This window comes from Clupea harengus, chromosome 2 (assembly GCF_900700415.2).
Source record: "Clupea harengus chromosome 2, Ch_v2.0.2, whole genome shotgun sequence".
Lineage (NCBI taxonomy): Eukaryota > Metazoa > Chordata > Actinopteri > Clupeiformes > Clupeidae > Clupea > Clupea harengus.
This window is the reverse complement of record NC_045153.1, coordinates 17,916,615-17,944,606: the sequence shown is the minus strand read 5'-3', so window position 1 is coordinate 17,944,606 and position 27,992 is coordinate 17,916,615. Positions and strand designations below refer to the sequence as shown.

At 43.8% G+C, this 27,992-nt stretch overlaps 3 protein-coding genes across 4 annotated transcripts in view; 1 reads left to right on the top strand and 2 right to left on the bottom strand.

The window, feature by feature from the left end:
- adcy5 (adenylate cyclase 5) overlaps positions 1-2,193 on the top strand; it is an 83,885-nt gene extending 81,692 nt beyond the window's left edge. Inside the window, exons 21-22 of the mRNA XM_042709343.1 lie at positions 1-3; positions 387-2,193. The exon at positions 1-3 is cut by the window's left edge and continues 122 nt beyond it. Coding sequence (XP_042565277.1) covers positions 1-3; positions 387-515 — 132 coding nt within the window. The 3' untranslated portion in view covers positions 516-2,193. The remainder of the gene's footprint in view (positions 4-386) is intronic.
- A 1,884-nt stretch (positions 2,194-4,077) lies between these two features.
- Positions 4,078-14,438, bottom strand: sec22a (SEC22 homolog A, vesicle trafficking protein). 2 transcript variants are annotated; one of them, XM_012819876.3, is made up of 7 exons: positions 14,247-14,438; positions 12,918-13,125; positions 10,116-10,279; positions 9,380-9,559; positions 7,732-7,892; positions 7,000-7,065; positions 4,078-5,991 (listed from the first exon to the last, which is right to left on the bottom strand). In XM_012819876.3, the coding sequence occupies exons 2-7, from the start codon at positions 13,097-13,099 to the stop codon at positions 5,791-5,793; spliced, it is 954 nt and encodes a 317-aa protein (XP_012675330.1). In that variant the 5' UTR covers positions 13,100-13,125; positions 14,247-14,438; the 3' UTR covers positions 4,078-5,790. The 2 variants fall into 2 exon arrangements, with proteins under 2 accessions (XP_012675330.1, XP_012675338.1); XM_012819884.3 differs by having other exon boundaries at positions 7,774-7,892; positions 14,247-14,436.
- A 5,931-nt stretch (positions 14,439-20,369) lies between these two features.
- Positions 20,370-27,992, bottom strand: part of pdia5 (protein disulfide isomerase family A, member 5) — a 40,122-nt gene continuing 32,499 nt past the window's right edge. The window contains exons 17-18 of the mRNA XM_012819863.3: positions 24,339-24,473; positions 20,370-22,563 (exon numbers count right to left, since the gene is read on the bottom strand). Coding sequence (XP_012675317.2) covers positions 22,483-22,563; positions 24,339-24,473 — 216 coding nt within the window. The 3' untranslated portion in view covers positions 20,370-22,482. The remainder of the gene's footprint in view (positions 22,564-24,338; positions 24,474-27,992) is intronic.

Sequence of the window (27,992 nt, the reverse complement as noted above, 5' to 3'; positions counted from 1 at the left end):
CAGGTGAGAACAAGAGCGGCTGTTTATAATGAACAAACATGAATTTGAACTCTCCTCATATTTGTATCAGGTGCTCAACACATTATTGGTCCTATATTAATTCAGTGTACTAAACCCAAGTACATCGTCTAACAATGAAAAGGGCATCGTCTAACATAAAAAGTGCGTAGTACTTATCAGTTAAGTATTACGTCCACTTACGGACACTTGGTCTATGGTCCATTTCCCTGGAAAGAAATTCTTCTCACCCATGTTTAGAACAGTTTCAGACTGATAAATGGAGCTGAAAGTATTTAGGGGTTTGTTGGCAGCTGTGGTGTAATCAAGCTGTCTGGTCTCAAGTAATCAAGTCAGTCTGTAACTATTCTCTGTCTCTCGTCCCTCAGGTGACCAGTGACCTGTACCAGGTCCTGAACTCCTACAACTACGTCCTTGAGTGCCGGGGGCCTGTGAAAGTCAAGGGCAAAGGGGAAATGACAACTTACTTTCTGAACGGAGGGCCCAGCAGCAGTTAACATCCCCACCCTTCTCCCCTAAAGCAGCAACAGAAGCTGAGGACAGGCAGGTGTTTCTGTGTGGCTAGACCAGCAGTTGACATACAGGACAACTAGACCTGTCCAAACACTCTGGCATAACACTCCTCCGACTCCTCGTTATATTCTTATCAAACACCCCCCCTCTCACCCTCTCCTTATCTGCTGGGCCTGTCAGTTTGGTTGGTTAGAATGGTGAAGAGCCTTGCACCCGTCCCCCACCTGTCCCCACCTGTCCCCTTTTGAAAGGACTGGAGGAGTGCCACAGCACAGGGCCCGTCAGGGGCCGGCGTCACCAAAAGAGGCCAAAGAAATGCCAGCCAGGACCAGACTTGAAAGCAGGAGTCCAAATGTCTGTTTTGTTTTCTCTGACCTGAGTGCAAAAGGCGCTCGAACTTAGAAGTGGTCTTTTCTCTCTTACCCCCCACCCCCACCCCCACCCCCCGAGGAGGCTATAGAGGCCGTGATCACCGTGACACGCCTGTCTTTAAGATCCAGGAGGCTCCACAGCTCAAAAAGCTCTGCATGAGGACACTGAAATGTGTACACGGGTAAAACACTTGGCTGTTTTATGTGTATGTCTGTATCCTTCATTGAGCCGGTGTGTGCTTCATAGGATCGCATTGTCTTTGAACACCATGGAGTGGTACAGATGTGGAAGTGTAAAAAAAAAAGCAACAAAAAAAACACAAAAAAATAAACCTTGGGTGAACTAACATGGCTGCCAAGCCAGAACCGTGACACTACCAACCCTTTACTGCAGAAGTTCTCCAACTCTGCCCGGGAGGTAACCAGGCTTGCCTGATGCTTGGAATCGAAAGCTGACAGTGTTATCTGTCTGGGTACTTGAATGAACAGATTGAGACTGTGTGTGTGTTTGCGTGCAAGTGTTTGTGTATGTGTGTGTGTGTGTGTGTGTATACATGTGTATTTACACAATGCTCCCCTCTCCCCAAACCTAAATGCTCACACACAGTCCCACCGATGTCCGTTTTAAACTGAAGACACTTTCAATGACAGAGAGAAAGTCCAAGTAAGGGTCTTTTGTATTTATGACATTTTTGTATTTTAACTCAAAATACCAAACCTTCAAATATTTTAGATTCTATATTTTCTACATTGATAGAGAGCAAGAGAGAGAGCAAGAGAGAGAGCGAGAGAGAGAGAGAGCGATAGAGCAAGAGAGAGAAAGAGGTCTACGGACACCAATGTGTATTGAGATGTATATATACCTGATGGAAATGTAATTACAAATGTGCACATTTTTACACTCACTGCAACACAAGAGAACCCACATGGCTCTAGTGCTTTGGAATCGTATAGCTCCGAGAACCACATGGTCTCACATAAGAACCACTCTCAATCAGAGAAGGCTTGTCAGAAAACCCTCTCCACCACTCCCTTTATATTTATACCCCCCAATTTGATTGAGGCAGGACAGATGACTGAATAATGTAAGTTAATGAAGGTTGAATCAACAGTGTTAAACATGAAAAAAGGCCTTTTGAGGTTGTTAGCTGGTCAGAAAGCAACACAGTGACAAGATATGCTATGAAAAGGTCATGTAACGTTAGCGATGGCAGAAGACACAGGAGATGATGTCTTCCGGGTGCCCCAGAGCCATTTCCTTTGCACTGCACTTCTGTCAACCTGAATCCCCCCCCCCCCCCCCCCCCACCAGCCCAACTTAATCAGATGGTACGACCCAATGAATGTCCATATACTTTTTCTCCAATGAGGCCTTTGTGATTGAAGGTGTAGTGAGTGGCTGCTTTTGCCACTGTATATCAATGCAAAGTGGACTAGTGGGAGACCCACAAGGACAGATGACCTGCTGTTTAGTTATTCTTACTGGACCGGTGTCCTGGAGACGCTTCGACGCCGGTGTTGTCACAATGAAAAATGCTATTTCAGGTTCCTACAACCCCTTCCTTCCAATAGTCTGTTTTTTTTCTCTCTTGCTTAACCAGCAAATGTAGGATGAGCCGTGTTCTATGAGTACAGTCTTGAAATAGATATTGCATTGCCTTTTTTGGACCAAGTCTCTGGCCAGCGTCATAACCTTTTAGAGTGAAAAACCTACAAGGACATCAAGCGAAAAGCTTCCAGGAAACACTGAAGTTACTCAGAAATATAATCAGGAACACTTTCTGACGATTTATTTCCATACACTCACCGGTTACCTTTGATTCAGCTGACCGAGAATTTAAAGTCTGTTTTGACTCAAGTTCTGTCTAGTCCCATTTTTCTGTGCTTTTAAATGCAATTCTTGTTTAGGGTAGAGGTACTTACGTTTACATTTTTTTTTCAGTGAGAAAAAAGAAAAACTATCATTTTTCACCCGGTCCCCTCAAAGAAGAATTAATGCGGAAGCCTCTTACACCATCTAGGTGGTTAGAGAGAGGGAGAATTAGGTGCAACTGAGTGCAAATCCCTGCAGTTAAAAATCTGCCTATCTATCATGTTCAACACTATGCTGTTTTTTACATTCAAATAAACCACTACAATGTTCAACTTACTCAGGTCTCTCTCTGAAGTATCATTTTCACTTACTACATTCACCACACAAATAATAAATCCATTTGCCCCCAGATTCGTATAAAAACAACAGGTGTCTATGGGTTAACCTATGGATGTAGCCATCCACATTTAGGCTGCTGAAGGAATGTTACTCCTGTTACACAACTGTGTCTGCAGCAATCTCAACATTCACTTCATATCACTGCACTGCACCAGTCTAGTCCCCTGGTAAAACACCTTATGGACGTCCCTGCATATGCTATGCACCATCATTAGTTTATGTAAAACCTTATCACATGAGATGCTAAATGATATCTCGGAGCTCACACTGTACGAGGCACAGCACCGGGCCAAAATCACGGCTGCCTTCATTAATACATTTACATTTAGTACCACATCATTCCAGAAGGGGGCAGGAGAGCACTGTCTATGATAACTGAAGGATTTACGCCAATAGTAAAGTTGCAACTCTACAGAAAGGAAAGATGGCGAAAGCCCAGCAAGGGACACCAGCTGTGCTGAGCAGTCTTACCTCTGGGATGGCGTGCATGCACATCCTCTAGGCACCAACGTCTTCCAGGTGAGGATATGCCACACATGCTAATGAACTTCACTGCATGTGTGGCCTTACACGTTCATATGGTTTCAGTACAGTGGATCCAAGAGGACTATTTGTAATAATCCTCCCGGTGAGATTCCCATGTCCATCTTAGAAATAATCTATTCTCAGTGCAGACTGCAACAACTGCGCTACTAATTTCTCTACCTATTTCAAAACTTGAAGCAATTTAGATTCTCATTTCAACCTCCTGCAGAGTTTGTCAATGCATGGCAAGACGAGAGTGTCTCTGGCAATCACTGAATGTACAGGGCCTATACTGCCGAGGCTTTGTAACGAGCCCTCACTACATGAGAACTAAAGTTTGAGTTCACTTTTGTGAACTTGTCACCCCAACCTGCTTCCAAACTTTGAAGAACCCAAATTACTGACTTGTGTGGGAGCAGTCAAGACAATACACGGAACTGAGGTATTTGATTATTTTTAAGGAAAACAGCGTGCATAATAATCACCCTTGCAACAATCAAATGTCTCGACTTGCAAATGTGCTTGGAAATTTACCAGACTCTCAAGAGCTGATCAAAGCGTTTCTCACAGTATAATTTAGGGGGAAAATACTTTGCATGTCTGACCGATGTTGATTACCGCTGACTTTTCTGTTACAGAAGTGCTTTTCTTGCCTGAGTCCGATGACCACATACATGTGAAACTTAAAACTCCACTGCTGGGCAACTACCCAGCTAACTTAGATATTACACGAGCTGACTGATATGTAACACAATGTTTTGCTCTGGAGTTATGCTCATGCTAACATTGAGCACCTTTTTGTCTTACCTCTAGTGAACACACAGAACAGCACACCCCAAAAAGCTTCTGTCGTTTATGTTTACAGGTCTTCTTGTACAGACAGCATATATTCATGTGAGATGCAATCCATCCAGTTGACCAAAAACATCAAACTGGATGGATGAACAAAAATGAAAAAAAAAAGAAAAAACATAAATAATACAAAGAGTTTGAGACGTAACAGTTTGTCAGCACACAGTTTGAACCATCACCTGCCGTGCCCAGAGCATCATAAAAAAGGCGCCTTGATCAGGGAAGGTACGGGCTGCCTGCCCCATAAAACAAGAGAGCTGCTGCTGCAAGGCGAAGCCAGATCCATCAGACAGCACCTGGGATGATATCAAAGAACCGGAGGAGAGAGATATCCATCAAGGGTGTGTTTGTATCTGTGAGTGTGTGTGTGAGTGTGTGAAAGAGACGGTGAGAATGTGGAGATGATCCACTTGCAGAGCAGAGCATACCAGAGACAGCTGTGTGACACGTGGCGTGTATTAAAAAAGGAAAACATCATGCCTAATGCTCACTGTGCTGCTAGAGGGTGCTGACTGACGGCCAAAGTTTGCATTTCCAACTCCATATCTCAGGGTCGTGTTTAGTCTGTTGGTGTGAGAGTGGAGGGATGACGAGAGCCGTAGCAGCCATCTCCCAACACTCCCACTGATTAAACTGCATCATTTTATCGTTGGGTCTGTATGTTTTTCACAAAAAATGACAACTTTCCTCCAAATCTGAGTTTTTAAAAAAAAAAACTACGAACAGGTAAATTAAACACCATCATACAAAATAAATAGCTACCATGCGATTGCTTTGTTTTTCTTTGATTTGGAGTATCCTCTGCATCTAACGTGGCCATAATGTCTGTGAGGGAAACCCAAGCTCTTGACCAATTATGATATCAGCACAGACGGACTAACAGATTCTGACTAACCAATCAGTGTCTCTAATCGAACCACACTACTGTATTCTGGATGAGGCCCTCAGCTGCTGACACAGACAATTCACTGTAATTAAACAAACATCACAGCTCGTCTGTTGACCATGTTGGTGAAAAGCTGAAGCTGAACATGCTAAATACCCTGGAGCCAGCTGATTGTATTTTTACCACAGGAACTTTGCCCTACAGTCCTGGCTTGCGTAGGTAGCTTAGCACAGACATGGCTTTAGCTTTAGCCTCCAGGGCTTCTGTGGATTCTCCGTCCAGTTCACCCGGGGGGGTGGGGGAGTCTCGCTCTGCCTTCCCTTCTTGTCTTTAGACAGTCCAGTTGTTCAGAGGCGGCCATGGCCAGTGTGTGAGTGTGTGTGTGTGTGTGTGTTGGGGTGGAGGATGTCTGGTCAGACATTGTAGTCAGGAGCCTTGCCCTGGGGTAGGCGCAGGCGGATCTGCAGCGTGATGAAGGCGCCCACTGTCACATGAAAGAGGATCTGCCACACGTTGCGCAGTTCATATAGGTACATGTTACACAGGCAGATGAGCGCTAGGGCCAGGAAGGACTTGATGTTCCTCCACACGGAGAAGTAGAAGAACAGGTAACCCTGCAGAGGGAGGGAGCAGAGGAGGTGTCACATTTGGGGAACAGATGATAAACCACAGAATATCAAACCATCACAGGAGGACCGAGTTTATTTGTACAACGATGTACTACATAACACAAACACACATATACAGACAAATACACACATATACAGACAAGTACACACACACACACACACACACACACACACACGTATACACAGGAGGCAAGAGGCCACGATGTTTAACTTTACAAACAGAGCGTCTGTGAGTGTGGAGACGCTTCAGTGGATTCACACTAGCTGATGCGCCACAAACAGTAAGCCATTCCATCTAGCCTCTTCCACCGAGGCCAATCTGTCGCCGTAACGACCCAATCTGGCTGACAGAGGCGTATCTTTAGACTCAGCACAATTTACCAAACAGCCTGTGGTCTAACGACCAGTGTGCTATAAATACTAATCTTTTAAATGACATACTGATTTTAATACCTATCAGCAAAATAGACAGGCAGAAACTCTGCGGTGAGGGGTGAAGAGTCGCCATTGTGCAGTCTGAGGAGAAGCCAAACCAGGACCTCTAATGGAGGGTCATTGGATTTGTTTATAATTATGCAAACAGTCCCTTAATATCTGTTTAATAATCAGCTAAAAAAGGCACTTATGTTGTGAGTTTGGACGGTACGCGAGCACAATATGTAAATGTGCCAATGTTGGGAAATGTGGCATCCTGGAGGTACCAATAATAAACCTGTACAGCACTGACGGTAAAGACAGAAACAGACATGTGGGAAAGAGAGAGTGAAGGAGTGAGAGAGAGAGAGAGAGTGAAACTAATAAGGCAGGAAAGAGGAGGAGGAGGAGGACAGGGAAAACCACAGGAGAGAGCAGGGGAGATACACGAAAAAGAAGGGATGAATGAGATGGCACCTCGCCAGGCAGACAGTAAGTCAGTCAGCCAGTGACAGACAGCACACCCCCCCACCCCACCCCCCCACCCCGAACCCCAACCCCACCGCAACCATCTCTCACCTGATACAGACAGGCTGCCGTCCCCAGGAAGAAGGCAATCACGTAATTAAAGTCCTCATCCTCGTTCTGCATGCAGGGGCGGAATACAGAGTGGGGGGAGAGAGAGAGAGAGAGAGACCTCTACGTCAGAAACACGCACATTAGGAATTAGAGCAGGAAAAGAGAGCAATGGTAAAGCACAGAGATAAATTAGGCTACTGTAGGTAGCCGAGGGCTATAGGAATGCAAGATTACTATTAGCACCTAAGTGCTGCAATGCGGAACAACTCCATATGTATAAAGCAGGAGTTAAGAGAGCGCTGGATCTTTTCGCTAGGGTTTATACAAATGCGAGTCTAAAGCAAGTCATCAGAGGTGTTTGTCAGGCTATAGGTTGTGTCCCCAATATGCAGCAACTTTAAAGTCAATATTTACTGTGGCGTGTGTGTTGCTGGGGTAAACATTCAGCTTACAACTACATTCAGTCATTGAGTCTCACCAGTTAGTTCTATATAACGTGACTTCACAGTACTGAGGAAGGGCATTTCATCGGAGCCTGTACTCTCTGCTCCCTGGGATTCTAACCCATAGTGTAGCCAGCACCACACTACCTTCAACTGAGGCACAATCCTATCCAATTCATCTCCCGTTATTGTCTTTGGACTCCAGATAGACACAGACCTAGACAGAGCCCCCGCTTTATGAGCTGAACAGACAACCCTAAGAGACCCTATTGACTTCCCATAAACCTACTCCATCAATGTCTGCATTCCAACCTCCTCGGCTGGCCCTAACCTGTAGTATGCTCTCTATGGCGTGGACCCCCCGCAGCAGGTTGAGGCTGGCACACAGAAGACTCAACACGCACGACACCACGCCCGCCAGCGTCACCGGCTCCAGCATCTGGTGCGGAGCTGAAGGGAGAGACAAGACAGAAGGGGGAGAGAAAGAGAGAGAGCGAGAGAGGGACACTGTAAGTGCTATCACAGGCATGTTTGAACATCACCAAAAGAGACTGCTCAGTTTCTTTGAGTTTCTTATGCTTAAGTCTGAGGGATTTGACAAATTGTGAAAGTGAGACATTAGGGCAATTCAAATGAAATGAGCTGAGCCTCCTTAGCCTCTTGCTGTGAACTCCTGTGCAAATTAAACTTGATAAAATCAATAAATGTGACTGTAATGTAAGCATTATGCAACAGTTCAACCCAGCACTGGATTTCTTAAAGCAACCTGAACCAGAACATGATCCCTCATGTGTTTTAAGATGAATTCAATTAAATCCAGTAGTAGGGCACAAGTAGGGGCGAGCAAAGGTAAGGGTAGTCCTCATCGTGTTCAATGTTTACCCCTAAAATAAGGCATTCTGTCTGTTTCAGCTCACAACATCTTTCTGTAGTCACCCCCCAAACATTAAAGCTGGTCCAGGCTCCTTTCATCCTTCTCCAGGGATTACTTCAAACCTTCAATGTAAGGCACCTAATAAGGATCTCAGGTGTAAAGCCTTTGATTCTCTCTGTGTATGTATTGGTACGGGGGGGTGGGGGTGGATGTGGGTCATGCCAACTCTAGCTGCCCAGCAGCACACCAGCCCAGCGGCTAGGGCTGCATCCCCACGCTCTCTCTCCCCACGCCGCTCAGAGCTCACACAGCCATCTGCAGAAACACCTTTGGAGTCGAGACATCAGAGGAGCCTTTCAGGAATGTGCCGTACATTCATAAACACGTTCACTCATAAACCCTCACATTCTCACACACACATTCACACACATGAATGAGCACACGCACGTTCACACCCACACGTACGCCCACACACACACACCCATTTGAACACACAAGCCTACTTCACACGCACACACCTGCTCACACATGCAAACACACACACATACACACACCCACCCACACACACACACACCAAGGTAAAAATAGTGTTTGATGAGGGTGTTATCAGCGGCAGCTGGGAGGGAGGGTATGGTGTGTGTGCCTGTGCTGACGTGATGAGATACAGAAGAGCTGGAGAGTTCTGCTTTGCCTCTTTGGCCGTTTCCTCAACTTAAAATGTCATGTTGCTGCTGCTGGTGCGTACGCCCTTGGACACGGGATAAGGAAGGAGGCGGTGGAGACAAGCACCTATGCCGTCGTAACTTGGAGCAGTTCGTACTAAGTCATTGTCTGATCCTGTGGCTGAACTGGTGTAACCGGGTGCAAACAACAGCAAGGTCATGAGTTTGATTTCAGCGAGCACCAAGAGAGAGCGATGAGAATGTGGATAAAAGTGTCTGCTAAATTAATGTAAAAATGGTCAGTGCATATGAGCTTTCGCTTGGAAGGGGTGTTGTCTGACCAGTACCTAAGCCTCGATATTTGTGTGGTTGTGTAAAAGAATCTGGTGTGTGATCAGTACCTATGCCCTTGTACTTGGAAGGGGTGTGTTGGGAGAAGCCGTTGACTGATCTCAGGTCCTCGGCGGAGAGCTGGTAGGGGGGCCGCAGTTTGATCTCCGTCTGCATATCGGCCAGGTTGATCTTGGTGGAGAGCGAGCGCGGGCTGTTGTAGCGCTGTTTGGTCTTCTGGATGAAGTTGTCTGTCAGAGAAACGACGCGATGACCGCAGACAAATTCAACTATTAATTCTTAACCACACATAGCGACAGTGATTACTCATTTACAAAATGAAAGGTAGGGCTTTTGCAACAAAATAAACATAAAGTTCAGGTTACACCAATTACTCTTTAGACATGCAAACATTAGAGGCTGATGCAAATCCACAACAACATTCTCAAATAGAATCAGGTTTACTGACTGCTCCAAAATACAGAGATTCTTTGCAATGTAGTGCCAACATACTGTTGTAGGAAATTCATTTAAATTAAAGATTTTATAAGGTGTACTGCACTGTCAGTAACACCCAACTCATTTCACTTATAAATATATACATCTGGATTAGCATTGGTCTTTGAGGGAACTCCAAAATGTATAAATGTCTCGAATCTAGTAGTGCCGTGCTTCATCACAGACTGTAGTGAAGGACTCAATGCACAGACCGTAGATGTGGGCCTTGCTGTTACAGCCCACTATTGGCTATCCTTCAGTTAGTCCATTGATGAAAATGCACATTGGGATTCACGTTTGTCTGCTTACCGAACTCGATGAAGGAGTAGGGCCGCACGGCGCTGTTGATGCGCTTGGTGTCGTAGGTGACGATGAACTCCCTCTGCAGCTCATCCAGGAAGCAGAAGGCTAGAACGTTGGGGTAGCTCTCCGTACACACCATCAGGTAGCCCACACCCAGCGAGCTGGTGAAACTGAACACAACAAGGCACAGGGGAGGGCAATGAGTCGAGAAGGTGAGCAAGCCAACCACACACATACACACACACAAACAAACACACACACACACAACAACAACAACTCAACCCAGTGCACAGAAACATCAGAGCCGGATTACGATTAATGACGCTGAGCCTGACGGATGGGCATTGGGCAACAGATGAAAGAGACACACTTACTGAACAACAACACATTCCTGTCCCACATCAAAGAGAGCTCGAAACACACACACACACACACACACACACACACACACACACACACAAACACAAAATAATACACACACTAAGACCAGCTCCCCTGAAACTCCAGTTCATTTTGAAGTAAATTAACACAGCCACTCATAACAAACAGCTGAGAGGTGTAAAAAGAGGCAGCGAGTTGTATTAGGTCATCAGGGCTTCCAATCCCACTTCTCCTTGGTGCGCCACATCTAACAGGAAGTGCCCCAGCAGAGCGCTGATGTAACGTCTCTGACTGGAACGCTGAGAGCTCCCATGTTGCCTTGTTTCTACCGGGCCCGGAGTGACTGTAGTAATGTCTTGGCAGGGCCGGGGGGACGGGCTGGACTCTAGCCACAAACGTGGAAATGACATCTGCTGTTACCACGGGACCCGTGAGAGAGTGGGAAAGGCTAGGCGCAGCAGGCAGGAAGAGGGAAAACAACCTGTGAGCACATCGCAGTGCATGAGCAAAGAAAAAAAACACACACACAAAAAAAAATTATTTTGCTAATTTCACTTCCATGTCCAAATCAAAATAACTGCTAGGGCTGTTGGCAAACCCACTAAACTTCCTCTACAGAAATACACCCCCAGACTAGTGAGCTTCTTCTCCCCGTTCTTCTCTTTCTCCTTTAAATGGACGGGGTAGGTTGACGGCTGCGGAGGAAGTGAGGCCAGTGTTGTCACAATCTGTGCGTCAGCGCAAATGCCTCTGCTGAGAGATGAAACAAACGCATGACTCACACACTCCAGCAGCAGGAGGGAGAGAGAGAGAAAAAGAGGGAGAGATGGAGTGAGAGAGAGGGAGGGCGGAATAGAGAAAGGTTGAAAGAAAAAGTTCTTACCAGGGACTGAGGACAGAGAGCAAGACTAAGACAGAGAAGAGAAGAGGAGAAAGACTGAAACAGAGTGAAGAAAGACACTGAGACAGAGAAGCTACCAGAGAGTACAAACCAAGGGAGAGAGAGAGAGAGAGCAATCTCTAACCCCAGAGAGAAGAGAGGGTTGTAGAAGGAAAGAGAGGGAGATGGAGAGGCAGAGAGTCTGTCTATTCCCTTCTGCCTGCGTTAGGAAGTTTTTCTGGGTGATGGATGGCGGCTGTCTGGACTGCCAAAGTGGCAAAATGGCCGCCCCTGCCCTCAAAAGAAGCCATACGTCTGCATTAGGCCTCGCTGAGAGGCAGCCTCACATCCTCGCATTACATTAGTCCCTGTTTGATAACCGCAACTCCCCTCCTCCTGCCTTTTCATGGGCCCACGTTCGTCTTCATTAAACCACCGGGACATCAAATGAGTCTTTAGGGCCCGGGTGTCAAGAAGTCCAATTGTGAGAGGGTGGGGGCCATGACGGGGATTCGTTCCCCTCGGCTGACGCCACTTTGATCAGGACGTTAGCGGCATCCTGCCGATCCACATAAACACACTCAGTCATCCACCAGAGGCAACTTCCAGTAACGGGACAGCCAGCGTGAGTGAGTGAGGAAGCACGTCGTGGAGCCATGCAAAGTGTGCAGTTATGAGTTGTTCTGTCATCATGTTGTTTGAACTATTCATTGCGGATAACCAGGTCATCCTACTAACACAGACTCCCGTAAGCAGAAACACACACAAACACTCACGCACACATACACACTCTTAACAAGAAAAACAACAAAATACCCTGGCTCATCTCCATCTAGGAGATACTCAGCTCATTTCACTGACAGCATCAACCGCACTTTTATTTAAAAAAAAAACTCTAATCAGACAGCATTTGATCAAGGCTTCAAAGGTTCCTTCAAAAGGAATGTCATGTCAAGAAGATGCACAAAAACCACACACAGGCCTGTGCCACAAACTTTAATCTGAAGCCCCAAGATGTCTGGTGTCTGAAAATCAACATCAAAGACAAGAGCTGATCTCAGGCAGGAAAGCACTTTCAGCAACACTTGGAAAGCAGACTGAAAGCGCTGACAGCACATGACTGTGTGGATTGTGGTTAATATATGCAATTTGCAGTTATTACAATCAACAATACTGAAAAGAGAGAAACCAATTATTGATAAACAACTGAATGTAAAACAATTTAGGATTTTTTTTAATAATAACAATCCATTGTGCTACCAAAAATCTTTCTATTTTGACTGACTGACTGACTGAATATAAAAGTAAAAAATGGAGAGAAAATAAAAGCAGAGGAAGAATCAACTGCTAGTGTCAGTTTAGTCTGTTTACTTGATATTTTCCTTTAAAAGACAGGTCTGAGGTATAATACTGAGCCATTACTGAGAGAATACTGCCTGCCTTAATCACAACATCAATGTTTAACCCGCCAAATAATTTGCCCGCCTAAATTGTGGCACACGAAGCTCAACAATAACACTCTGATTGATCTTTTACAAGACACTTACTTGACATTGTACTGGCCAGTCTTGAAAGTGCAGCGGTCAGGGAACTGGCTGAGTTTTTTGGACAGGCCCTTTAAATGTTTCTTGGTCTCCTGGAGCCCTTTGTCCTGCTCATAGTCTGTGGAGGCAGAGAGGGGCAGCCCATCCCTCACACGCACCACGGACGCAAACAGAACCATTGACATGTCGCAGTACACCTGAAGGTGCTGAACTGTAGAGAAAGAGAAAAAGGTTTGGGGACTCACATGTAATTTGCCTAATTTCTTTGTGGTGACTGCAGTCTTGAACAAAACGTGCTGACACTGCTGTTTTTAAAAATACTATTTTCCTCAACAAGAAGATAATATGGGTATTAGGTGTGACATCCCACTGAATGATGCTATTTCAGTTGTACATGTAAATATCAACAAGGAGACACGAGACTATGAGGAGGAATTCACTAGAATCAGTACCCTGGATAGCACCAAAGACATTAGCGCACGCCACATCTCACGACACTTGCCAAGTACGACATTCACCACCTCAACTTACGGTAGTGCTACCTAACTTAGCTGTGATAGCCTGTCAATAGCCTAATTAACGTTCAAAATACGATATATTCATATACTGAAACGGAGTGCAAGTATTAGTATAAGAATAATCCACGTGTAAAACTACATTTAATTCAAAATGGCAACATAACTTTGAAACAAGCAGGTTCCTATCATAAACATATGGAGAACTGGTGGCTTTAAAATCAGCTAATGTTAGCCAGCTGGCAAGGTAAAACAGAGAGCTTCTGCTGATGTTTTGGACATAAGCATGTTAGCTAAGCTATAGCCAATCCAGATCCCACTGGTGGTCTGTTACATGAAGTAGCAAGGTGGTTGCCCTTGTATTGACAATTTACAGCTATTTAATATTCAGATTCATTCTAAATGAGAGGTTACCGTTAATCGGTTAGTACCAGATAACCTGGTAATCACTAATGAGCGAGCTAGTTAGCTGACTTAACCTAATGTTAGCTAGCCACATCCTGCATGTCCATTTCCATATGAAGTTTCGTAGAGAATATCTCCTAATATTATCTATGATGCATGTATGAAATCCTCACAGCCAGACCCCAAGCACTTCTGTAAAAAGTGAATTAACGTTTCTATCGGTTGTCTCTTTCCGATCAGTTGCAACACCTCCCTCATTCTATGTCCGCAGTAGCAGGGACAGTAACGGTACTGTCACTGCACCCAGATAGCTAGCTTAGTAAGATGGTTAGCTAAAGCTATGTCCTGGTACCATAACAGGGCAGGCCCTTTTCACTCCAAAAGTAAAGTTATTAAAGTAAATAATGCTAACCTGAACGTAGGCATGGGCTACTCGTGTGTATTTGTGGAATGTCGTTTATCTCCAGAAACTGAGATTTGCATGATTGCCTTGTCAATAGCTCTCACGTCTGAAACCCTCACAGGAGGAGAGTGTGCAGGGCTACTGTTTACGTGGCCACGAGCAAAGCATTGTGGGTAACATCAAAAGTCCGCAGGAGAAGCCGTGCTTGCGAGGATTGGTCTGATCTTCTGATTAGCAGATTTTGAAATGAAAACAAAATCTTGATGCAAATTATTATTGTTGTAGTGCCTATGTCAAAATTGTTGCTGCTCCAAAATGTCGATAATTGTAGCCTATTCATTTATCTTTTTCGTATAAACAGTAGGATCTAGATAACCTAATTATTAGTTGAGTGTATGAGGTTGTTTTCATTAGAAGTTCAATTATTTCCAATGCTCTGTTATCCAGAGCTTAAGATAGTCTATTATTTATCGGCAACACTGGGAGATCGCATAAGATAGTTGTATGCACAAGATTATTGGACATATGTTGACAGAGCCAGATCTAATCAGATCCAACTTGTGCATTGCAGCGACTTATACCTTAGTGTACTGTGGAGAGACAATCATTTGATTTGTCGATTAGCTCATTAGAATGCCACCTAATAAGTTGAAACCTGTGTGACAGAGTAGGTAATTGATAGTTTACACACTGACAAAGACACACAGACACCGATGTAATTTCAATAATTTTAATACAGCATAGTAATTTTTCTTATGCACAGTAATGCACTTGCACTTTAAAAACATTAGCCCACTACACTCCTTCCCTTGTGTTTTTATAGTCCCTTATAATGTATCTGGTATGATCCACTGCCTTGCCCCTGCCTAATGTGTGTAGAGAGAAAGTGGTGAGACAGATCGTGATATCGTTGGTGGCTGACGACTTAGTTGACAACTTAGTTCATATGCCAGACGTTTCTGTACTTCTACCATTCAATAGAATACAATATGTTTATATTCTTAAGCAGACTAAATTTTGTCCACATTGAATTACAGTTCGCTCTTGTGTATGTAGCAGTTACAGTAACAGTTACCATTTAGCAAAATTGTGTTTGCAGCTGTTTGAATGTGTAATCATTGAATTCGAGAAGCCCGATTTTTGTTCTCTGTGAATCGGTTCGACAATGCGCCTCCTCCTAGGGCCAGTAAGAGAATCAGATTATGGGCCAGAAGAGAATTGCAGAGAATCCCTCAGTAATGTGAGGGAATACCAATGTAATTTCAGATTGTAAGCATTATCCAAATATTCTAGGCCTGTTTAAACGTAGTGGGCATTTTCTTTGATATTCGTCATGGCCCAAGGCTTTCTCTGTTTTTTTGCTGGCCTCAGAAGGAATTCCTTATTACCTAGTTACAGTAAATACGCCTACTATGTGAGAAAAGACTAGAGCAGGCGTATATGTATTATGTGACTGGCATCAGTACTTTTGATGTCCCCTTCAGGAATTGGTCTTGAAAAACACATGTTATTGCCCCCCACCCCCGTCCTCCAAAAGAGATAATAGATTTCTGTCCATGATGGATCAGATGTTACACATACAGTGTGAGAGCACTGTGCTGGGAAAGATTTCATGTCTTTTTCATTGTAGGGATTTGTGGTTGTCGACAAACTTGCAATGAGTTTGAGATAGAATTTAAAAATAAAATCATTGCAACGAATACTGGTACAATAGTGATAAACGCTTTTGTGGAGCATAGAATGTGTCTTTAAATGGGGTAATTCATGGTCAGATGGATGGACAGAGAGGGAGAAAGAAAGAGAGACAAAGGTAGGAGTAGAGGAGACTTGGCCTAACTGGAGGAGGCAGGCACAAGATGATTTGAGATAAGTTCCAATATCGAATGGTAGGTTTTTTTAAGAAGAATACAAAAATGATTGAGTGCATAAGTGCATCTAAGAGTGTACAGAATACAAATGTTTAAAACACAACATTCTTTCCATGGTGTTTCAGAGCTTCAGGTATAGATATTGTTTTTTTCATTGTTTGTTGTTTGTTTTCCAACTCCATTCTCACCATACCACAATGTAATTCATAGCCTATCAATGTTACTTCCTATTACTGTGAACCTTCCCATCCACTGAAAAATGAATTGATATACCTTGTTGCACAAACAAAACATTGGCTAATCCTTGAATCTCACCCATATGCATATTCTATGCATGAGGTTCTCTAAACAACCCCTGCAGCAATACACCAACAGTGGTGAATGATTAATGATGAGGTCGGTCCTGCAATTCTAGTGGTATATTACATGAACATGTATTCCATCTGCATAGACAGAGAATGTGTTTAATCTGAAACCAGAAAGAGAGGATCGTCGTTATTTGTGATCATAATCTTATATAATATTTTCACCCTGCAAAGGCAGCCTCTGAACCTGATGAACTCGATCACCCCCTCTTTTCTGCTTAAAAAAAATGGCCTTTGTTTCAGCTCATGTTTGTGCTGAGTGTGTCTAAGCAGCAAATTCAGTGAGGTAAGGAAATCATAGTATTTTGCATTTCGCTTGTGAGCGATAATTACCTATAACTACTTTGGAGTGCTAATTATAAAAAGAGAGGCCCCTTTTGCATTCAGCTCACACAGCAAAACCAAATAGACTGAATATCACCTGTATGACCTGCTCTCTCGCTCTCTCTCAAGTAGGACAAGGATTATTTATGAGCAGGCTAATACTGCTAATTATGTTGTGGCTTGGGCTTTGTAATGATTTTTAGATGTACATTGTGCCTTACACCTGGCTACAGTTTCAAAGGATTCAAAGAACTCAAATGTTATCTTGCAGTGTAACCATATTGTGTGGTATCGTTTGCATGAAATCCAATTTGATCTTACCGGATCATTCTTTAAGAAATAGACACAGGTCTTGTACTGTAATGCAATTTGCCTTTAACCTTAGTTCAGTTGATTTGGACGTTGCACATTCAGATGTGAGGTCATTTTTCAAATTGGAATTGATCAAGTTGACGTTCTAAATCATTGGTGAGTCACTCCATCACATCAGAGCGTATGTCCTGTTTTTTTTTTTGCCAATTGCAATTTACTCCTGTATTGATCAAAGCAGTTCATCAGCCAGAGATTCACTATGCAAAGGCCACGCAGTTCCCTTCGCCATTTGTTTATTTTGCTTGCATAAATTGTAGTAAGCACACAATATATTGTAATATACAGGGCTGCGTGCTCCTATGTGTTCTGGGTATGGTGAGTTCACCCATCATTCTGAGTGTGCAGCAACTGCAAGATGTAATGTGTAATTATATGTGTAATGTTTGAATCAAGAGGGTATTCGTGTTCCCCTCTTATGTTAAGGTCTGAGTGTGTCTTCTGTTAGTGATAAGGAGTCTCTGTGTTGTGTGTGATGCCTCATGTAGTTTCGTCATGTGTTAGGGTCGGTGTCCAACCTTACCTGTGTATAAGACCCAGAGCCCTACCCGTGATCTGTGTCGGTTGTCCTCCATCTAATTCAATGGAGTGAGTGCCAAAGAGAAGCCTAGACTCTTATCCTTGCTGTAATATATTTGTTTATCTAAATAATATGCCAGTCACACTCTGCTGTTGAATTAATTGTTCTCTCATAATTTGCTTACATTAGGATGTGTTCTGTGTAGCACTCCAGTGCATTAAGCTGCTCTAGAAATCCTGTCACGACGGGAGGCACACAAATTCATTCATGAGTTGTCCTGTGAGTGGCTGAAATGGGTAAAACCCCTTCTCCAGACAGCTTCATTCAGACAGGCTGTGGGCTTTTGGGTGGCTGTGATGATTGATGTCTGATGGGCTGACAATGTGATGAATACTTGCTGGTCAGTCGGAGTGTTTCTGCTGGGAGACAGAGAGAGACTGGCATTCATCATGGCTGATGTAGTATGAGGGTGAGAAAAACATCCTCGTCTCCACTCATTTAATGAAAACGCTCTGACTTGATGTGCATTTGAAATGACATGATAATTGTGGAGAAAATGAACTTTTCACAACGTCCTTGATTACTTTTAAAAAAGAAAGACATTTGCCTCCCTTTTTATGTGTGTGGTGGGGGTAGGAGGCAGAGAAAAAACGAAAAAATATATAATTCTCTTGGGTTTTTTAGATAACACTTTTCAGTTAACATTGATTATACCACCAGCAGTCCTGAGATCAATCCAAATTCAGAGGAGTATAGATTGGACAGATGATTTCTTTCATGGCTGAATCGGGACCCTATTTACTTGAACAGCATCACCCCAAGAGAGGAATTAAACAAAGATAGAGGGCAATCTTCCCTCATACATCACGGAACCCAATTAAGGTTAAAAATCTATAAATTCACAATTTTATCTGAGGCTGTGGAACAACATTGCTTTTTATTTCCTGAATTGGATGTTCTCTGTTGCTGGAGGAAAAGAAAGTCGATACTGATATTTGGGCAAGAGGGCTATATCATCTTGCATACTGCTCTTAGAGCAACAAAAGGGAGCCAACCTTTATGTAGTGGCAATAATCGGACAGAGTTGACTTTTTTGCCAGTTTTATTCTGATCAATTTGCCCGGATGTCTCCCCCAAGCAGTTTGGTTCTCATTCATGTGCAGAAAGCTGAGTTTTGAAGAAATTGGTGTGGGTGGTTAAAATGCAACACTGAGACAGAGACGGACAGAGAGAGCCCAAGGAGATAACAGAATGCTGCATCAACTTAGTCCCTGCCAGTGTTGAGTGTCATACGTACACAGACTTGCCCAAAATAAGACATCCTCCAAAGACAACTTCAATTCAAATGGTGTCTTTGCCTTACTCTTTGCTTTTGAAAGTTGTAAGGCAGACAGGGTGTGTGGAAAGTGCTGGATTATTAAAACTTCAAACATCTGCAAAATCTCATGTGGCCAGACAGTGTCTGGCCTTCTAAGTTGGCAGGAACTATGGTTTTGCCCTGGGTCAAAACCAAATTACAGAACAGAGCCAGAACGGTTCACGTTAACGATGCTGAACTCCATTGAAAACCTCCATAGCAGTTCCTTCTCTGCCTCTGATTTGTATGCATGCCCTCCTTGCCACCCCTCCTCTCTGGGCTGGAGCAGCATGCAGTCAACCATGGGGGAAATTGTCCAGCACCTGCAATATCTTCCTTTGGGTGTAATTTTGATGGAGTGGGCATCCAAGCACTCCCTCTCAGGCATTAATCAGCACAGCCCCTGTAGCCCTCTACTCTACAGACATTTTCACCAGTGAGTAAAAAATAAATAAATAAATATATATATATCTATATATAAAGATTAATACAAATGCATGTCATGCCGTGCTGTGGGGGGGTGTTCAGAATAATTCACACCCTCCCCTCCTGAAGGAAGCACTGAAAACGTGGAGCCTTGAGGCATCGCTTAAGTGGTCTAGTCGCTCTCTAGGCGATCTTGTGGAGTTCTGTCAGCCATGCAGTGAAGTGATGACAAGTTCAGCACTGGGAACATTTTTCAAACCGTCAATCCTCCATCCAGACAACTCCTTCAGTAAATGGACTGGCATCTGTTCAACTCGCTGGAGTCCCAAAGCCTGACTGAGTCTCATGTGGGTCGACGTATGGAATCATGTGACGACCCCGCAGAGGAGAAGAATACAATGGGGACTGGAGATGTCAATCAAGAACAGGCCTAAACTCTAAGACCCACCAGGCTTTTGACCTTGGGGTTAAGCCTGGTTTGCTGATGTGGTCTGTCTGTCCACTGACAGGCAAGGCAGACATCTGTTCAGACAAATTTGCTTGAAATATGGTTCAACAACAGTGGAGAGGAAAAGGGGAATAAGTATCAGTGATTGCATAGCAATGTGCTGTGATTTGGGGCTGCTAGGAGAGATGAAAGGGTTTTGGCTGGCATTCTGACACTGAAAATGAGTTTTTCCTCCACAGGCCTCACAAAAAAAGTCAGGTATAAAATAAAAACCTTTCATATACCATTAGCCAGAGGCCCAATCCAAAGCATTCAATTATTACCTTTAACAGTAATCCATGCCAGAGCTGCTTCCTGACTACACTCTGAAGGAAATCATGATCTCATTGGTGATGGTGGAAATAATTTACCAAATGTGTATATGTGTGTATATAAAAAACAAAATGGCACATCAATTTTGGAAATGTATGTATCTTTATTTTACTCAAGGTTGTCATTTTTTTTTAGGGGCAAATCTGCACACATGGCTGGAAACAAATATCAACGAAGACGACAGACTTCTTGACATTGGTGTGGCATCTCCCTGATATGGAGATCTTTGGGATAAAACAGATGGGCTTCCATTTACTTTCACGCCTATGGTCTTGCCACTGCAAATCTCAGTACGGACTTCAGAAGCTCTTGAGAAATAGGAGCCCATGATGAACCTCCTTAGACACAAGCTACAGCCTCAGAGGAAAGATCTACAATGACATGGCCGTCAAACATGGAATAAAACTTCTGAAATTTGAAGCATAGCTGGCTATGATATTGAAACTGGTGTCTCAATACCATATCAATGGGCTTATCACTTACACACTTGCATTGGATACAGGCTCTCCATGTGCTGGTCTCAATCTGTTACAAGTTTTAAAAAACCTGAAACCATTGGTGAGGACAACATATCGACAACAGACCCCCCAACACTGACAGCACACAAACCCTGAATCAACACAGAAATCTCATCTACTAACAGTGTATGAGGACAGCACATTGTTCGACATTGAAAGCCAGCTTTTTCCCTTCTTTTTATTTATTTTTTTGAAATCATAGACCCAGAACAATATAGACATCTGCTTTTCTGCTTTCCTCGGCTCTTACTGTTTTATTTAATACTTTCTGCACTCCCGGGACTCAGAAATGTAAACCACATCCCCATATCTACACATTTTGTTCTCTCCCCAAGACAAATGTAAACAACTATTTAATTTCGGCGACTAGGGCTCTGCAACACCCAGCTGGAATGCAAATTACACCACACGCCTGCTCCCTTTTTAATTGTGTTTGGTGATCCCTGAGAATCTTATTTAGAATGAAACCAAACTCCTGAATAATACAAAACAAAAGTTCAGCTACAGATATGGTCTTTAAATATGTAGAATGTCTTGCACCAGGAACACTTCCAGCATGCTGCAGTTTTTAAGTCACCGCCATGATACGGCCGGAACACATCTCTCAACTCACGGCCACACAGACCTACTGGGCTGCACAGATAGCTCAGAAGCCCAACACCTCTCACACCAGGCAAAGACAGGGAGAGGGACAGCAGAAAGCACAATAAGGGGAAACTGGTCCTAGAAGACGAGAGGATCCCTTGATCCGTGGTCCGCCCTACAGTGGTCCAAACCAACTGAGCTCCAGCGGATCTCAATGGGTACACAGAGTACACAGACATCCAGCTGCAAGGGAGTAGGGTGCAGCTTTTGCATTTGATATGGGAGTTTATAGCATCCAACAGCTGGAGACAAAAACACTAAGTTATAACTTCTCTCTTTTTTGGCATTTAAGTTACATTATGATCTAATTTGTTTTTCCGCGGCTAACACACAATGAGGAATATGGTGCCTCCAGCATAAAAAAAAACACTTCAAGTTAATGGGTCTGAGCTCTGAAATGATGGAAACTGATTTCATTCCATGATCACTGCAGATATTTTTTTTAAGCTTAAACATTCATTAAGGCCACAGATTTGAGCTACAAGTTATTTTCATCTCTACTTTTTCCTGTTTTATTTTTTCAATCAACACCTAACATGATACTTCAGTATAAAAATATTTGATAGCGGACTTGTATATTTGAATTGTTCTTCGGAGGAAGGCGGGGGGGGGGGACAGTGATGAGGAGCCCTGATGAATGAGTTCACTGTGGAGGTGGCGAGTAGAAGCAACATGGCCGCCCCCTCACCAAAGATGGCCACCCACAGCTTAAAGCCTTCAGGGCCTGGAGATGGCTATTGCATAGATAAAAAAGACGTAAGTTTGATATTTGCAGTCACAGCATTCGGGAATACTTTTAAAATGCCCGATACATCAAGAAAAAAGAAACACAAAACAGATGTCCAAAGTGGTGTGATGGTTTTACACTGGTATTACAAAGGTAAGGGCACCGTTGTATACAAAAATAGCCTTTTTTTTTAAGCTGAGATTTTTCGAGTCTGTGATGTCAGTGCTTGAGGGGGCCCCTGCCCAGGTCACAGTGCAATGGCAGGCTCGCCCCCCCACCCCCCTCCCGATTGGGCCACAGACACTCTTAAAGCTCCTCCTTCCGCTTGCCAACCTTCTCTTGGTCCCGCCCCCTCAAGCTGCGCATGAAGCCGATGAAGCCAGCCTCCTAGGGAAAAAAACAAGAATAGAGTAGTTACAAACACAGGGAGGCCACAGACTCTAGAGGCCATAGACACACACAGCAGTGCCGAGAGTAGATTAAAATCAATCTGCTTTATTCATCTACATACTGATGTTGGCAACTGATCTATTAGTCGCCTGGGTGCAGTTTAAGCGTATCTTAAGTGACTTCAAGACCCAGCCCTTTAATATAAACCGTGACAAAATGCTGTATCTTAGATAATCTATTTTGTCTGATAGATATGGCATTTGGAAAATGTGATACAATTGCTTTAGCCCCAGTGCCGTTTTTCCCATTCGGAAGGCGTCGCCCGGAACAGCTTCACTCATCTTAGTCCGTCGACCAAGCACAACCTGGATTTGCATTTCCATACATCAGGGTCTACTTGCTTGAGGGCTTTAGTCTTTAAGTAAGAGATAAAGGCTGCCAAGGTGTCCCAACATACAAAAATATTAAACAAAGTGGAGGCAAAGAACTCTACAACGCAAAGCGTAACGTTAGTTTCCTCCGTTTCTACTCCGGTTGCCCATACATGTTTAGGTATGTCGAACATTAGCCCACAAAGGAAACATTCGGTTTAGTTTCCAGGCTAGTACTGTATCTTTCTTTAGTCAAAGAGAAATGGATGTTGCTTGGTTGAAATTGATTCCATTATTTCTAAGCCCGAAACCTTGCTAACATTAATGTTTGCCGTTCGTAATTCTCCAGATAACAATGTAATTTAGCCATAGAATTTATCGAGTTTATACTACTTGTCACAATGAGAGAATACGTTTATTTTGTTAATTCATTGTCTGCCTAAACACACTCACCATGGTAGGAATGTCGATGGTCAGTTTACCATTTACTATCATTGTTATAGTTACTGTTTAAACTTTCCAAATGAAACTTTTTAACTGTCTTGATAAACAAAAATAGGTCACACTATGGTAAGCAGTGAATGATGAATGAAATTATCAATGAGATTTATAAACGTTATTTGGAGACGGACCCAGCGCGGTTTGGCCCTGCTCAGGAGAGGGTCCAAAATGAGCACAGCGTGGTGCAGTTTTGCGCCATTTGACTACTAATGGAAATGCAAATTAGTTTGGCATAGCTCGGTACAGCCTGGTTTGGCGTGGCCAAGTGCCAAACCCCTCAGGTAACTGACACCAATGTTGTTTCAACTACAACAGCAATGGTGAGATGCTCATTATCAGGCACATCTACAGAGGGAGGATATCTGTTATAAAGCTTCATCTTAATTTGTAGATAAGAGTTTCACCGCTGAGGGCTGGCTGTGCTCTCTAAGTGCAATCGTCGTTTAACAACCTCTGATATGGCCACCTGGGAAATGGCTCGCCAAAATAATGTGCTCTAGTGCAATTATGTGTTTGGCAGCAGGCTTTAGAGTAACTGTTTTTTTTTTACCTGAATCATCATTCACATTCCCACAGTGTACCGTTTGCACATTTGTAGATACCATCTGAGTAATTTCAGAAGTAAGAAGTAAACTTGTGGGACACAAAACAAAGATAAAAGGCTGTTTTGATTTTGGGGACATAGTTCTGGTCATAAAACACCTCTTCCTGTCTATTTTGACATCTCATTGTAAAGGACAGTGTAAGATCTACAGAAATGACAAGTTTAAATGATTGCTGCACTTAACAACTAAAAACAGAACATCTGTGTCTACCAAGCCGCAACTTTACCATATCATGCAAGGATTGCGTCCTTTTGTCACCTTCAGGAAAGATACAGGCTCACTGCCTTACACTTACCCCTCGGTCACCGTTATATTTCTCGTGAAATTTGCCATAGTTGTAATAGTTGAAAGTTGGGTAACCCTCCACACTTTCCTGCTTGCACAACTCATGGTTTTGACCTTTAGTGCAGTCCACCGCAGCATAGGCGATCTGAAAGATGATAGATATCACAACAGTCACCGCCATTAGTATCACACAGTCACCGCCATTAGTATCAAACAGTCACTGCCATTAGTATCAAACAGTCACTGCCATTAGTATCAAACAGTCACTGCCATTAGTATCAAACAGTCACTGCCATTAGTATCAAACAGTCACACCAACAAGCTGCACAGACACTGCAGCACTGCATCAACTGTACACACAACAGCAATGCCTGTAAGTATGACTGCCTTCACATTTCACACAGAAAGGCATTTCAAAGAAAATACTAATTGAAAAAAAAAAAAAAAGGATTTTGAAACTTCCTTCCCCAAAGGAGCGAGTCCTTCTGCTCCCAGCTCACGATGTAGTTTGTTTACTCTGCTGAAACCATCCCTCTGCCGATAAGAAGCTCAAGCAATGATTTAGTCTTGCCAACAGTGGCAGGCACGTTCACCAATCACAGCCACCAATGTGCAACAACAATAATATCGATCATGTCGCACAGTCTTTCATCCGGTAAGGTCAAGAGAGTCAATTGCGAAAACTCACCGAATTGAATATGGTCACCCCATGAAGGACTTATGAAGTGGCTTGTTTGCATTGAGGTAAATGAGCTGAGGCAGAAATAGCTTCACACAATGTATATCTTAGCACGAAAGCAAAATAGGGCAACTGCAAGCCAGCACTTTCCGTGAGTGTCTCGTCCATTGAGACATGCTCTGTGCGTTTCACTTAACTGGACTGGAAGCTGTACACACACGAGCCGCAGCCAAGATCCACACATAGCTGCTTTGGCTTAGCTCTTTCGTGCTATACATTTCCTTTTTCCCAAATTTAGCCAACCATTATTTTCACTCGGGTGAAAAAAAGAAAAGAAGGAGTGAGTAATACATATCCATCAGGCCATACCATTAAGACTGGGGAAGGAAGGAGAGAGGGAGAGAGAAAGTAGAGGAACACAATCACTCTGACTGGAGAGCGATGAAAGAGAAAGAGAGAGAGAGAGAGAGAGAGAGAGAGAGAGAGAGAGAGAGAGAGAGAGAGAGAGAGAGAGAGGAGAAAGTAGAGAAACACAATCACTCTGACTGGAGAGCGATGAAAGAGATTTATGCTGGTGCACTGTGGTGAGGCAGTTAGCAAAACTTTCCTAAATGAGCCGTAAACACCACTTCACAAACAATACGTTCCTCCCTTGGGTCCTCCAGCCTGTTGCAGGGTCACCATTTTAGTTGATCTACAATGCTCTTATCAACCGTGCAACAGCAGATATCAGTCAAGCATGGAAGGATGGATACTTAGATGGCTACCGTAAAAGCAAGCCATTACCATACTCATTTATTCCTTCGGTACAAAGATTCCATGAAGTGACATCAATTTTATTCATGGTTTCCTAATGGAGTGACAATGCTGTTCGTTTTGTGAACTCAAAGTATCTGTGACCTGGGGGTTGCGAAAAGCAAATCTAAAAATAAGAGTATTTACAGAGCCAAGGGCTTCTTCAAACAACTGTCTCTGTTGCCAGCTAACAATAGGCTCCAAGTAAATAATAATTGTGCCGCATGAGTATTCATGTGTGTAATACAAACGACAATGATTCCTTTAGCAATATGTTAGTATAAGACTAAAGGTTTACAAGCGATGAAAGATTAGACAGGAGGATGCAACCACTATCCTCTAAATGAGAACGCCGGTCGATTGTGAGCCACCTTACGTACTGTGGGTGAATCAATGCCCCTCGAAGACTAACATTAGGGCGGAGGAGTATGGCTAGACGAGATGTATCTGCTGTCCAGCCACGGGGCGCGTTTTCTTCGGAGTCGCTGATAAGCCCACCCTCAAACGCAGAGGATCCGTGACAGATCATGGTGAGGCGATCAATCTGACCAGCGCAGCATCGACAGAGGGGAAAATGAGCTGAGAGCTTTTTTCCCCTTTCACCCAAACGCTGTGGCCACTAGGGCTATTGATTGCACTTGAAATGTTGGAAGTCCTCCTGACATTAAATTGATCGGGTATGTTGCTTTAACACCAACGTATGAGAGCAAAAGCACTGCGGAAGCTGGAAAAGGCAACTTCGGAAGGTTCCTTGTGCGAAAGACATCCCAATAGTGGGTCACATGGGGGACAAATGAACGTGTATCAGAAGTACTAATTTACACCTTTAACGAGACGAGTGTCTCGTCAGTCATGAGCACAGGTAATTAAGACTGGCGAAACATGGCAGCCAATTACACTAGGGTTCTCATTACAAAGCGTCTGAGAAAATTAAGTAATTCCAGACGGCCTTCCCTTTGTACTTGTGGATATTCAGCTCAATCGGTGAAAGAAAAACAGCTCATTGACTTCTCTTTAGACTTTAAGCAAGCAACTTTTTTTCTCTATCGCCTGTGAAAAAGACGCTGTGCTAATTGGGCATCTTCAAAGCTTGTTTTTCTTGTTGTGTTGTGTTTGACTTTGGTAAACAAGAACTCTCAAATGGAGAGGACCACAGTTCATCACTAGGGGCCCTGGTCTGCACAAAGAGAGAGAGAGAGGGAAAGAGAGAGGGAGAGAAAAAAAGAGAGATAGAGAGAGAGAGAGACCGAACGGGATGAGATGCCCATCATTCTCTCAGCCGCATTGCCAGAGCAAAAACAAGCATGGCACAGTTATGAGAGGCCAGAGAGGAGACAGATGAAGATGAATATGAAGATGAAGAGTGTGGATGATGTATCGTGGCCTCGCAGCACAAGAAGCCAGACGAAGCACACAGAGGGAACACAAGAGGTCTCTCTGGAGCCACCACTAGCCTTAGAGAAGGCCTTCTTTTAGGTTGAGAGAGAAACAGAGAGAGCGAAAAAGAGAGCGAGAGAGAGACACAGATGGACTGAATGATATAAGGACAGATGGACAGATAGATAGATAGATAGATAGAGCCAAACAGCCATCAGAGAGGAGACTGGTGAACCAAGCAGATAGGGGGCGAGCAGGAGAAGAGGGGCTATGAGAAATGTTCCAATCCAGCCTAACCTCCACTTCCCACATCCCACATCCCACCACTCCACCTCAGCACCAGCAGATGGAGCTTTCCACGCACGGCTGTGGGCTCCGACACCAGTACCTACGCAACGAGTGAACGAGTGATCCACTCACAACAACAAATTCTGCTTTTCATTAAATCACGGTCAGGAGAGAGAGAGAGAGAGAGAGCGAGAGAGAGAGAGCCCTCGTTGGGATGAAGGGCGTTGCCTGGACAAACATGCACATGGGGGGGGGGGGGGGGCGACCCTGTTGCACCACTCAACTGTGCCTTTGGCTGAAGTGGATTTCAACATTCTAGGGGCTTGAATAATGATAATGCGTGAGTCCAGACTTGAGAGCCACTGGAAGATTAAAGCCAAGTGACGTTATGCGTGATGTATTTTGGCCATTTGCAAAAACAATCCAACATCGTTACCGAGGCCAATAACAAATGTCTGGAGAGACATGAACTCCAGCCCTCCGCAGTATGCTAGAAGTTTCCAGAAGTTATTTGAGGACAGGAGG